The 12,591-nt window shown below is 33.3% G+C and overlaps 1 protein-coding gene and 1 pseudogene across 2 annotated transcripts in view; one reads left to right on the forward strand and one right to left on the reverse strand.

Moving 5' to 3' along the window:
* The window catches only part of RALGAPA1 (Ral GTPase activating protein catalytic subunit alpha 1), a 325,621-nt gene that overhangs the window by 9,041 nt on the left and 303,989 nt on the right, over positions 1–12,591 (reverse strand). For both annotated transcript variants that reach the window (XM_072629732.1, XM_072629733.1), the window contains one exon: positions 4,386–4,510. In XM_072629732.1, the coding sequence (XP_072485833.1) occupies positions 4,386–4,510 (125 nt within the window). The remainder of the gene's footprint in view (positions 1–4,385; positions 4,511–12,591) is intronic.
* LOC140521924 (U2 spliceosomal RNA) lies at positions 10,327–10,501 on the forward strand (annotated as a pseudogene).

Here is a 12,591-nt window from a genome sequence, read left to right on the forward strand (position 1 = left end):
TCTAGTAAAGAAAATGGAGAGATATGGATTAGATGAAAACACTAACAGTCAGAAATGGTTTGATGTTTGAACTCAAAGAATAGTTGTTAATGAGTTAATGTCCACATGGCAGGATTTCCTCAGCAGAATACTCCAAAGATCTGTCCTTGCCTCTTTGCTGTTTAACATCTTTTATCAATGACTTGAATAAAGGCAGCATATACCATATAGTATATGGATAATATATAGTATGCTAAACAGATCTGTACATGACACAAAGCTGGAAGGGATAAGATAGGCAACAGAGCAGATGACAGTAAAGACTCATGTAAGAGTACTGGGTGCAATTTAATGAGATGAAATTCAACAGAGATCAATGTAAATTCTTGTAATTCAAGTACAAAAAAAATCATCAACACTACAAATATAAGATGGGGGAGGCAAGGATAAAATCAGTTCTTCTGAAAAGCATCTGTGTGTTTTTAAAAATGCTACACTTTTAAAAAACTGTACTTCAGGTTCCATATGAGTTAGCAATATAATATGGCAACTAAAAAAAAATCTAATGTGATGTTGGGAGGAGCAGTTTCTAGGATGAGGGAAGTGACAGTCCCACAGTTCTTTGCTCTCAGCAGAACTCGTATAGAGTATTGTGTTAGTTCTTGTACCACTGTTTAAAAGGACATAGGTAAATATAAGAGTTTCCTTGATGTTGAAGGGCTCTGAGCCCATGACATATGAGGATCAGAATGAACATGTTTAGCCTAGAGGAAAGCAGACTGAATGGAGGATATGATAGCTGTGTTCAAGTATTTGAAGAGACATCATGGGGAAGAGGGATTAGCTTTTTTTTCTCTTTTGTCTCAGGGAGCAGAGAGGGGAGAAATGGGTGGAGCTGAAAAAAGCAAATTTAGGCATGATGTCAGGTAAAACTGCCCAACAACTGCAAAGGTTAGGTGTATCATAGTGGGGATTCCTTTTGTGCATGTAGATGGCTTTTGAGATCCCTCTAAATCTCAAATTTTGCGATTCTAGGGATATTTTCTTTATATTCACAGCTTCTCAAACTAAACCAGGAATTCTTAACCTAGGATCTACAAGGATCTGGATGGATTTTTGTGAACTAGATGGATATTTGTGCACTAGAATGGAGAAAAACTACATCTTAATTTTAATTTATTTGGTTTCATTTATAGCCCCTGTGACACCTCAGGCTTCACTAGACTGCCAAAAAGATCATAACACAAAAAAAGTTAAAAACCCTTGACCTAAAGCTGACCTGAAGGGAAGTCAGCAAATAAACGTTCAAGTTATAAAATTAATTGTAGCATCACTCATATGGTGTTCTAATATGACAACAACCTGAAGCTTGAAGGTTTTCCAAAAAGTGTACTGAAAAACACACAAAAAAGTTTAGGGTCTTTAGCACTAAACATACCAGCATATGATCAAAATATTTGCTTAAGCAAAGTGCAAATCATATTCTACAAGTGACTATATTTTTAAAAATATAGAAAAAATTCAAAGTTGAAAATTTTGGATAGGATAATTTATCCCATTCCAGTTATAAGATAAGGATAAACTTAATTATACAATTAGTACAACATTTAATTTGAAATAATCTGAACTGTAGTTACTCTAATGGCATATCAAATTTTATTGAAAGTGAAAAGTCTTTACAAAGAAAATGGTATGTAAATTCATTGTTTTGACACAAAATATTTTAGTGGATTCTTTAAATAGAAACACCAAAGGTTTTGAGAATTTCCATTCGTGTAAGATGACTAAGGTAAAGTGGATTTTTTTCCCATATTAGAAAAAAAATAAAAGATGAGAAGAAACCTAATGCTTTAACCTAGCTACTGGAAGACCAACAGTGCATGGCAACACAGTAGTTGCTCAATGACTTTAGGTGTAAAAATAATTTCTCCTAAATATCAATCTATTGATTAGACAGGACCCATTTTGAGAAATTAGGCTAAAATACTGACTTAGGCTTAAATGTTTAAAATGACTTATTTAAAAAAATGTTTTAAACTAGTAAAAAGCATATGTTATCACCAATAAAGAAAATAATTTAGTTAAATTATATCATAGGGATGATTAGAAATTATGAATGAATTTAATTTTTGATCAGATTTATTCTAACAGATGTTAAGTATTTTACTGTGAATGAATATGGTACCTTTAAGATATTAGTGAATCTCAATTATGTATATACTCCACAAATTTTAGGTTAAAACAAAACAAGAATCACAAATCATAATACAATTAATTCACTGCTTCTGAAATCTTGCAGAAAGGTGCAAGCTAATAAAAATTAGCTTAATTTTTATTATGTGTATCCTCTCTTGCACCATTCTTTATGGACGCATTAGGAACTTGGTAAAGGGGTGAGGTAAAAAAAAAATCCAAGAGATCACAATTCTGTCATTATCTTTTTTTGGGGAGGTGGGGGCATGAAGGAGTAATTCACTTTAATTTTATTTCATTGTGTTGAACAGAGAATTGCTTTAACCGAATATTTAGTCTTCTAGGATAATTTTACTGGCTTAAAACATACAATATTCTATGTGAAAATATTTTTGGTAATGTCAATATTTATATGAAAAATGCCTTTTTACCTATGAAGAAATTTTTTTTAATGTTTCCCTCAAGTGTCTTCTAAAATGAATTGCTTTTAATGTTGTCTATTTTGTGTCCTAATCAATCATTAAAAATCCAATCTCACTTTATTTTGGTAAAATTGTGGGTTAAGTATCTGACATGCCAAAAATCATTATCTATTTTAAATAAGATGGCTTGATATTTCATCAAAAATTCTTTTCTGTTACTAAGCAATGAAGTAGCCAGAAATATGATTAGTGACTAGTTTCATTTATTTTTTATAATTTTCTTCCATTTACCTTTCCTCTACCACCCAAAAAGAATAAATTTCAGGTGGTATCATCAATCTGCTCAAAACAAATCTCAATCCTTGTATCTCTCTTTAGGTAGATGATATTCCATTGTCATCTTGTTGTCATTTTCCTTAGATTTTGCCCATGAATTAAAAATTCTTAAATTTTTTTCCTCAGATTTCTTTTTAATGACCACTTTGATATGAGTATAACTATGTTTGCTAAATTCTAATGCAGTATTTCTATAAATACTTTAGCAAATTATATTACTTCTCTCCTTAGATTAAGGTACATCATTTCAATTTATTTGACACCTAGAAAACAAAGTTTATCAGTGAGGAATTTCAATATTTTTGTATTCTTCTCCTGCTCCTTTTGGATGTCACTAATGATGCAAAGACGTGGACACCAATGCCATCTATTCGGACTACTTGTTCATGCTGAGAAACAAAAAGGTCAACATGATAATTTCACTAATGAATTTAATAATTTAAACCAAAACTTTTATCATTCGCTATCTTTATCCCAGAACCAGTGTTAGTGTTTCATGCAGACCTGGGGTTAGTAAAAACTAACTTTGGAGAAAATTTAGTAAAAACTTCTGAAATGTTTAGTGTGGACCAGGGAAGCATTAAGTTTGTAAATGCCTGAGTTATAAAGCTTAGTGATCTAGTTTAAAAAAACAAAACAAAACAAGAGTAAAAGAATAGAGGATGAGTTTTGTACACTGTCTTACCTTCAGACAAACAGAACTGATATTTAATGATCTAAAGAGGGAAAATAAAATAAATGAAACAATCATAAGGAGTACAAAGTATTATCAGAACAGGATGTGGCCTGTTATTGATGAGTTATTTGTTTTCATATTGATTTCTTTAAAAACAGTTAATTGTGGAAAATGCAGTACCCTCTTACACTTTAATATTAAAAAAACCCTAAACTGAATACTTCTAAGCTAAGGCTAGTTTTATTTTTGGCTTTATGAATTGAAAAAATACACAGAATAATAACTGAATTTTTTTTTGGACTACCAAATTTGACCCTCTATAAGTTATGTGAAATTACATGCTCAAATTATGTTTCTTTTTAAAAAAAAATCTTATTTCATAAAATACACTGTTTCTCTATTAGTTCAACAGAAGTATGGTGCTTGGACTACTATACAAGACTGATGAGCTATTTAAAGCAGCTGCATTATGAAATAATTTTAGAAACTTGGAACTATCACAAAACTTTTCTGCTATATTAGTGAATTGTAAAATGAACACCAGTGTTTCTAGTTTAATTTCCCTCTAGCCATTTATCTTTAGTTTCAAGGTATTCAAATTCATAAGTCAAATCTAAAGGCCAATATTGTAATATGTATTACTCATGTATTTTTGGTGACTGTCATTTATTTCAGGCAAAATAAAGTTTTCAATTATCTTTATTGGTTTTGGAAAAAGGGTACTGCATTTCAAATTCCAATGAATTCCAAGAGAGGACCATAGTTTTTAGTGTTCTTACCTGTATCAGATGTTGAGTGATGATACGGAGCTGGAGAGAAAACTTGTGCAGCAAAATCCTCAAATGTGGTTGGCTCTAGGTGGTGCTGGACAATTGATTGCAGGTACCGTGCTCTCTCTTCATAGCTATTTTCCTCTAGTTAAGGATGGATTTTAATGCAGCTTATTTAAATAGATAATGCCCATGTGGACTACTGTTAATGCTAATATATTTCTCTTAAGTAATAAATACAGTATTCATGGCCAAGCCTATTCTAAAATTTTCAGACCATTCACACATCAAAAATTATGGCTTTTCTGGGATTAAAGGCATAGTTCTTAACCTATTAGTTTTCATCACACTAACATAAAAGGAAAGGCACATATTACTAAACAATTACAATATCAGACAACCCAAATAATTAAAGATATGACAAATCTGAAAAACAATTCAAATGATTTCTGGTGAAACTGGACTTACTCCGATTTTAAAATTAGACTGAAATGGTTAAGTTGAATTTGAAAAGTAGTACATTAAGTTTTATAATACTGCTTAAAATAGTGTGTCCAAAAGTTTAACTTTTGCTTGTAAAGACTTATTGTGAACAAATTTTTGCATACTTAAAAAATGTGTTTTTCTGCCTCATTAACTTTTTACATTTTCAATGAAATACTAATACTGCCATAATCTCTAAACTGCAAACAGTTAAGATACATACACAGCTAAATCTTTATGTCAGGAAAAAATAGTCAATTACAACACTGAGACAAGCAGGAATATTTGCAAAGTATACAGGATCCCTAAACACTGGCTAACAAAATATCTGCAGGGCACTGAAACTGACAGAAAAATACCATACTTCCCTTTCACCACATTCTCCTCCCTGATATTATTGACAAGAGACCAGTATCTTGAAGTGTTGCTTCTGAACAATCCACTCCAGGCTTCCTATTTCAGCAGGCCTGATTGTGCTGTTAGCACAGAAAGGGCAAGAAAGGGAGAGAATATTTCTGTTGTTCATGAAAGCAACTATGGAAATGGCTGTCAAAATGTAGAACAGCAGGCAGCACCATACAATTATCAGGAAAAACTAGCACGCTGATTTCATGTCGTATAGTTCCTGAACTGAGAAATCAGTTAACCTTTCTCCTACAACTCTAAAAGTTGTCTTGCTGTATGATGTGTACAGAGGCAGGCTTTATATAAAACATTTAAATAAGCACGAAGGATAATAAAAATGATCCTACTAGTCTGTCACAGTGAATTTTTCCAACAAAAATTAAAGCATCTTAGTACTTTCTTTCTTTGATGATAACCAATTTAAATATTTTCAATTTTGGTGATCATGCTAACTTCTAGTAATGACCAAGAGTAAAAATGTTAATTTTGAAATAGAAGTAGGAACTCAATGGAAAACTGTGTTAGCTGTTTATGGAGGCTAATAATTTCAAAAAAGAAAAAAAAAGGCATAGGATAAATACAAAAGACTACATATTCATCTTGCACTTGACCTTAATAAGTTCTGACTGATGTCTGTTTCCCTTCAAATGAGAAGAAAGTAGAGTGAAGCTGGTGTGATATTTCATATTATTTCATATAACAAATATTAAAATAATTAGAATTTCTATTATTTTGAATTCTGACTACTGGGATGATGGAACTTTAAGAGAATCCTATTTTTGCAATGGTTGGTAGTAATAGTAGTAGTAGTAATAGTAATAGGACAAGGCACAGTATAAAATGCTGAATAATAAGGATTTTATGACTGGATGATACAATTAAATCTTAACACAGGAAAATAATATAACAGTTTAAAATATATGGTTAATAACTGGAAGAGAATGACACTGATGGTTCAATCTAAATAATACTACATATCTCCCAACTTGTTGGAAAGTACTTTTTTCATTGGGGGAGATTCACAGCTGCTGAATTTTCTGCAGTTAATAGAGTCCTTTGATTCACAGCAGTGCCCCTTGTACAAAAAATACTGGCCTTTGTGTATTACCAGAAACTAATTTTCTATTTGGCTGAAAAGGGAAAAATGGGGTTATTGCTTCTCCCTCCTACAGAGCTTTTCATTATGCCTGATGCACTCAACTTCTAAGCTCTTCTGAGAAAAAAAAAATAACTGAAGAGGCAAGAGGTAGAAAAATGAGCTTGTTAGCACATTAGAAGTGAAGTATCTTGGTGGGCCCTAGAAATTCCCAGTGGTGTGTTAACTTATCACTCTATGCATGCTGGCACTGATAGTCTCCCAATTGATCACTCTCTTTTCGCACCAAAGGTGCTGCCAGGAAGCAAAGGCTGAAGGCCCACAGGAGAACAGTCTGCTATCAAAACAAGCTGTTTTTAAAAGTCTGCTTGAATGGGTAAAATGCTTCATGAAAAGTAGGGTGGAGACACCTACCTGCTTTTAAAATGCTCTACTTTCAGAAGGCTATAAATGAAACCTTTTAGTTTATCTTATTATATTTAAAGCTTATACACAAATTAGGCAGAACTAAAGCAAGCCTCAATACATCTGGAGCAAGTACACCCCCAAATGTAAAGCCTATCCCAACAAGAAAAGGAATAATCAAGTATGGCAGATGGAAGGCAATACACATTTTTATGACACAAAGGGAGAAGATCTGTGGAAAGCTTAAAGAAGTGCCAAAGCTAGACTTAAAACATGGAAAACATTTTTGTTTTATAGAAAATAACAGACAAACTCTTTCTGATTGAAGCAAACTGTACTTTAACATCACAAAAAAGTTCAGTTACTGCATGAATGCTGCCAAGTCTTAACTACTTGAAAAGAAAATGAATCATGTAGCACTCATCATGTATGGGTCACTTTTTAAAAGACAACTTTAAAATGAATTGTCAGTCTGAGAGGCAGTATAATGTGGTAGAGAGGGAGAGTCAGCTTCAGAGCCAAGAAAACAAGAGATAAAGTTCTGCTTCAGGCATATGCTAGTCACTTGACTTAACTTCTCAGGTTCTCCTAAGACTATAAGCTGTGGAGAAGATGCAGATCTGCACTGGTAGATAGAGTTTCCCAAACAGGGAATTCCCTAATATCAATGACATCATAGGTCCAGCCCCTATTATTAGAGCTAGCATTTATATAGATTTTATCCCTAATTTTCAACAGACATGTTTGTTGTATTGAACTCAAATGGAAACTTTCTGGTTAGTAAATACTGCAAATAGCTACTTCAAGAAAACCCTTACCTTTTTAAAGTTAAATTATATGTAGATTAGGATTTGTTAAAGTTGAACAGTAAATATCCATTTTATTTATATGTTTCCCCCTTTCAAATATGAATTAAAGAGATACAGCTTTAGGCACTATAAACCATGCTCCAGAGCCCACAAACAAGTCACTTTCTGTGTTGAGATGATGGTAAAAATTCCAAACAGTGTTGTTAGCATCTGAATTGTAACTATAATCTGAAATAGTTAATTCCTACATCACCTAGACACTTATTCCTTAGAAAGGCTGCTCTCTAAGGAAGAGTTATTAGTACCTATAAATTGAATGGCACACACAAGCTCAATGGCTAACAACAACAGGAAAACTCAAGCTGTACCCCTACTGTGAGTGGATGTAGCCACTGACATAGAAAAGTAAAGAAGTGGAAGGGCTAAATTGATAAAAAGGTGAAAGGCAAACCAATCAATAGAAATTTAAGAAAATGTTCAAAGTTGTAATTTATGAACATCTAGGAAGGTTTTTGTTTTAAATCAAAGGCAATTCATGACAAAAAAGACAACAAAAAACAAAACCATTGGGTAAAATGGTAAAGACTTTCAGCTGGTAGGAATCCTTAATACTGAACTAGTCAATCAAAAGAAATAACACAGGTGCTACAATCACAGCAATGCAATTATCCACTAATCCACCCCAGTTCTACTTGCAGGAAAAGCAGAAAAGTAGAAAAGGGTATTACTATTCTAAAAATAAGGGAAGCAAATATCTTCTATAATAACACAAAAGCTACAGCAATTTTAACCTGACCTGCATTCTGCAAGATTCAATTTAGAATTAGAAATATTAATAAACAGTTTGATTTGGTGTTTTAATGTAACTATTTATAGCAATATCATTATGTAAACAATGCATCTTTGGCAGTAAAGAAACTAGAGTTTACCTTCATGTAAGTCCTAGTATGACTTTTCTGTACTATAGTTTACCCATAATGCAGGTTGCATCGGTGCTAAAAATGGTACTTTTTTTTACCTTTGGTTCAAGTATTTTCAAATATCAGAGGTTGCATACAAACAGTTGGTGATTTTCAATAAGAAATGTATTTGTTTCTATTTATAAGTACCGTTGATTGTTGCATCTTTATGTAGGTGCAGAGCTACTTTGGACTTCCCTTGTATGTGAAGTGGCACTATAAAACTCTAATTAGCAGCAAATATTTATCTAAGCCATCTATAATAAAACGTATACTTTGTTACATCCTAATGAAGACTCAAAACAAGGTTGGTCCATTTTAAGAGATGTAATTCCTTTATTCTCTTCACCAATGATTTCCTAGATTAGTACAACATAGTATCTATAACCTATGGCAGCCTGAGGTGTGAAAAGTTATCTATCTATACAAATTTAACTTAGTGAATTTTATTATCTGGCATTGCCAGTGGATTGTAAAAACATTCAAGAGCACATTGGCTTTAAAATTAAATTTGAATTTTTAAATCTGAAAACAACATGTGGCCAGACTTTATTTTGAGGACTATATGGTAGCATGAAAACAAAAAGAACTGACAGGTATCATGCCTATGAAATGAATATTAAGATTCTAAAGTGTAATTTTTAAAAATCCTGGTGTCAATGATTTCTTCCCCATGAGAATGTACTTCTACAATAATGCTGATACAATTTTACATTTATTTAGGCCAGTCTTACTGACTCTGAAGTACTTCTGCATGTTTGGGTATCAACTGATGCTTACAACAATCCTGTGAAGTATATCAGGTAGTACTATTGCCATTTTATATATCAGGAAATAAACTTAGAGGATTTAGGCAAATTTTCAAGAAGTGAAGTGATATGTTCAAGATCATGTTGCTAATAACTTTAGGGGAAATGCAGGATTAAACTCAGTGGAAAGAGCACTGGGGAAGACCTGAATTCAAATCCGGTCTTAGACATTTACTAGCTGCGTGACCCTGGGCAAATCAACCTCTGCTTGCCTTATTCCATTGGAGAAGGCAATGGCAAACCACTCTAGTATCTCTGCCAAGAAAGCTCCATAGACAGTATGGTCTAGGTGGTAACAAAGAGTCAGACATGACTCAACAACTTCACCTCCTTGTTTAGTGCTCTTCTTGTTATACAAAACCGACTTTTCATGTTAAGACAGTTCTGTGGAACTCTCTTAACTAATACAATCCCACCAATGATGCAGACCACCACTTATCTGTGACTGCTCATCCTATGTTATTTTTGTTTAGAGTTCCCTATAAATTCAACATAGGGAACCAACACAATAACTTTAAAAAAAATGGCGACAAGTAGAATATATGGCCTCAATTCATCTGAAGGCAGAAGGGGCCTTAGAGATGATCTAGCCTTAACTTTATAAATAAACTGAAGCACAATGGTAAGTATACTTGGTTATTTTGCTCCATGTCCCAGGTTGTGGTTTAGGTATTCTAGAACTTAGAAACACTTTTGCTTTATGTGCAAATTCTCAATAAAATATCTTGTATAAATAGAAATTAAGATATGTTATTAGAATACATGTCAAATAGGGGATAGGGACTGACCTTTGGTTTCACTGATAGAGGGAACTCCTGGAAGAGAAAACTCATTCTACCAGTGCAGGTTATGATCTTCTCTGCCACATATATCACCTTAAAAAGTTGATTAGGGCACTGAGAAGGTAAGTAGCTTGCCCTGTGTCACACAGCTTTTTCCATTGGGCAGACTTGACATGAGATTAACTGTATGGCCAAATTTATAGTAACATTTTGTATTGTACCAGGCAGTGATCAAATAAAGTCAAATTATCTTTTCTTATCAGTTTGATATCTGATGACCTTTATTGGAGTATAAAATATTAAATTAACTTTTGGAATGGGGAATTGGAAGAGAAGCTTGCTCCATCCATTCTATGCATCAACCTGGTGCAGCAGTAAGTTATCAATAACAGTTTAGAGATGCAATCATTTTTACCTTCTTGAATGCAGGTTTTAATGTTATATTTTCTTAACAAAAAAGGTAGGGTCTTTGAATTTAAAAAAGCAAAAATAATAGTTAACATTTATATATCACTTTAAGATTTACAAAATGCATATCTCATTTGATTTGAACCTCTCAACAACCTTGTACAATAGGTGCTATAATTAGCCTCGAATTACAAATGAAGAGACTGGGGCTGATGGAAATTAAGTGACTTGTCCAGGATCCCACAGCTAGTAAACATCTGAGGCAATATTCAAACTCAGGTCTTCCAGACTCTTAGTCCAATATTAGATTCACTATGCCACTTAGTTTCTTCCTGAAATTAGTATATTATAAAAATCCTAGAGGAAGGGACCTGAGAGGATATGATGTTCAACTCTTACCTGAAGCATGACTCTTTACTATAATATTGTCAAAAAGAAGTTATCACAAAGTTAGGGCTAATTTTGACATTTCTGTCATTAGGTTAGTACTGTTTGCCCCTGAATAATCTTTTATCCTTTACACAGTATGCACTGTTATCTTCCCTACCTACCACAGAAGTTTCTAACCTGGAAATTACACCGCCCCCCCCCCCCCCCCCCATAATACACACACACACACACACACACAGATAAAATATTATATCTCTAAGAGAAGAGTGCTGATTTCCAAAGGTAAAGTAACACCTATAAAATAAATTCATTAATAAATAACTCCTTAAGTTTCCAAATTAAGTTAAGCTTTAAAATTCTGAGTAGGTCTTCATAATTAGAAAACCATGAAGATTCAGCATAATTGAATTATAGTTTAGGGACTCACATGGGGAAGCATTATGTATACCTTTAATCTATCCTCTCCCTCCACCCCCCCAAAAAAAGAAGCAATTTACTCTTTCCCAAATTGAGGCTGCAGTTGATTTTGGTAGAGTTTACTTTTGGGGAAGTTATGTGTCTTGCTACTATCCAACCAATTTACAAAACAAATATTTTATTAAGGGTCTATGTGCTAGGCACTGTGCTTAGTGCTGAGGATACAAAGAAAAAAAATGAAAGTCTCTCTTCTCAAGGAGCTCACATTCTGTCAGTGGAAACAACACTTACATATATAAGGAAATACACATGCAGAAAAATACAAAGAATTATTTTCTTGAACCCAAATAAAGATTTCTTTTTTATGGTCTTTGGAAAGTAAAAGTCAATAAAGGCCTGTGTCTAAGTGGAGGAGAGGCCAGATTAAGAGAAAATAAAATGACCTGAACTGAAAAGCATTTCAGGGTACGTAGAAAGGTAAAAAACAATCCCTGGCCTCATGGGGCTCGCATTCTAAAAGGGGTGACAAGGAGACAACATGTAAATAATGAAGTAGACATAGAATTGAAGGGAGGGAATTCCAGAATGCAAGGTACTACCCAATGGAGGGGACCAGAAAACATCTCCCACAGAAGGTGGGATCTAAGCTTAGACTTGAAAGGAAAGTAAGAGATGAATAAGGGTGGCATACCAGGAATGGGAGATAATCAGTAAAAAGACAGGGAGACCAGTCATTTGGGAGGAACAGCAAGTAGCCCAGGGAAGCTAGATCAAAGAATGTGCGTTAGGGACTAAAGAGTAAGAAGCCTGGAAAGGTAGGAAGGGGTCAGGTAATGAAGGGATGTAGATAATAAACCGAGGACTTTTCATTTGATCACAGAGACATTATTTTCCTAAGCAGAAATAGTGAAATAAATACACCAAATCTGTTTTTTTTTTAAAATATAAAGACAGCTGGTGACAGCCTAGCACAAATTTTTGTTGATGTATTGTTTTTCCTTTGAAATCAGAATTCTCCCTTTAAGAGATATAATGTGTTGTTTTTCTTTAGAGACATGTTTCCAAGACTTATAGCACAATTCAATTTAAATTTACTTATATAAATGTGCTATAAATATATAGCTATATAAATATATTGAATTACTTATATAAATTGTTTTGGAATGTATGTGATTCTTAAGATAAAGGACTTCTTAACCAAAAAAACCCCAATATTGTTCTCTATGTAGACATGACTGATCCTACCTATCTA

This window comes from Notamacropus eugenii, chromosome 1 (genome assembly GCF_028372415.1).
Source record: "Notamacropus eugenii isolate mMacEug1 chromosome 1, mMacEug1.pri_v2, whole genome shotgun sequence".
NCBI lineage: Eukaryota > Metazoa > Chordata > Mammalia > Diprotodontia > Macropodidae > Notamacropus > Notamacropus eugenii.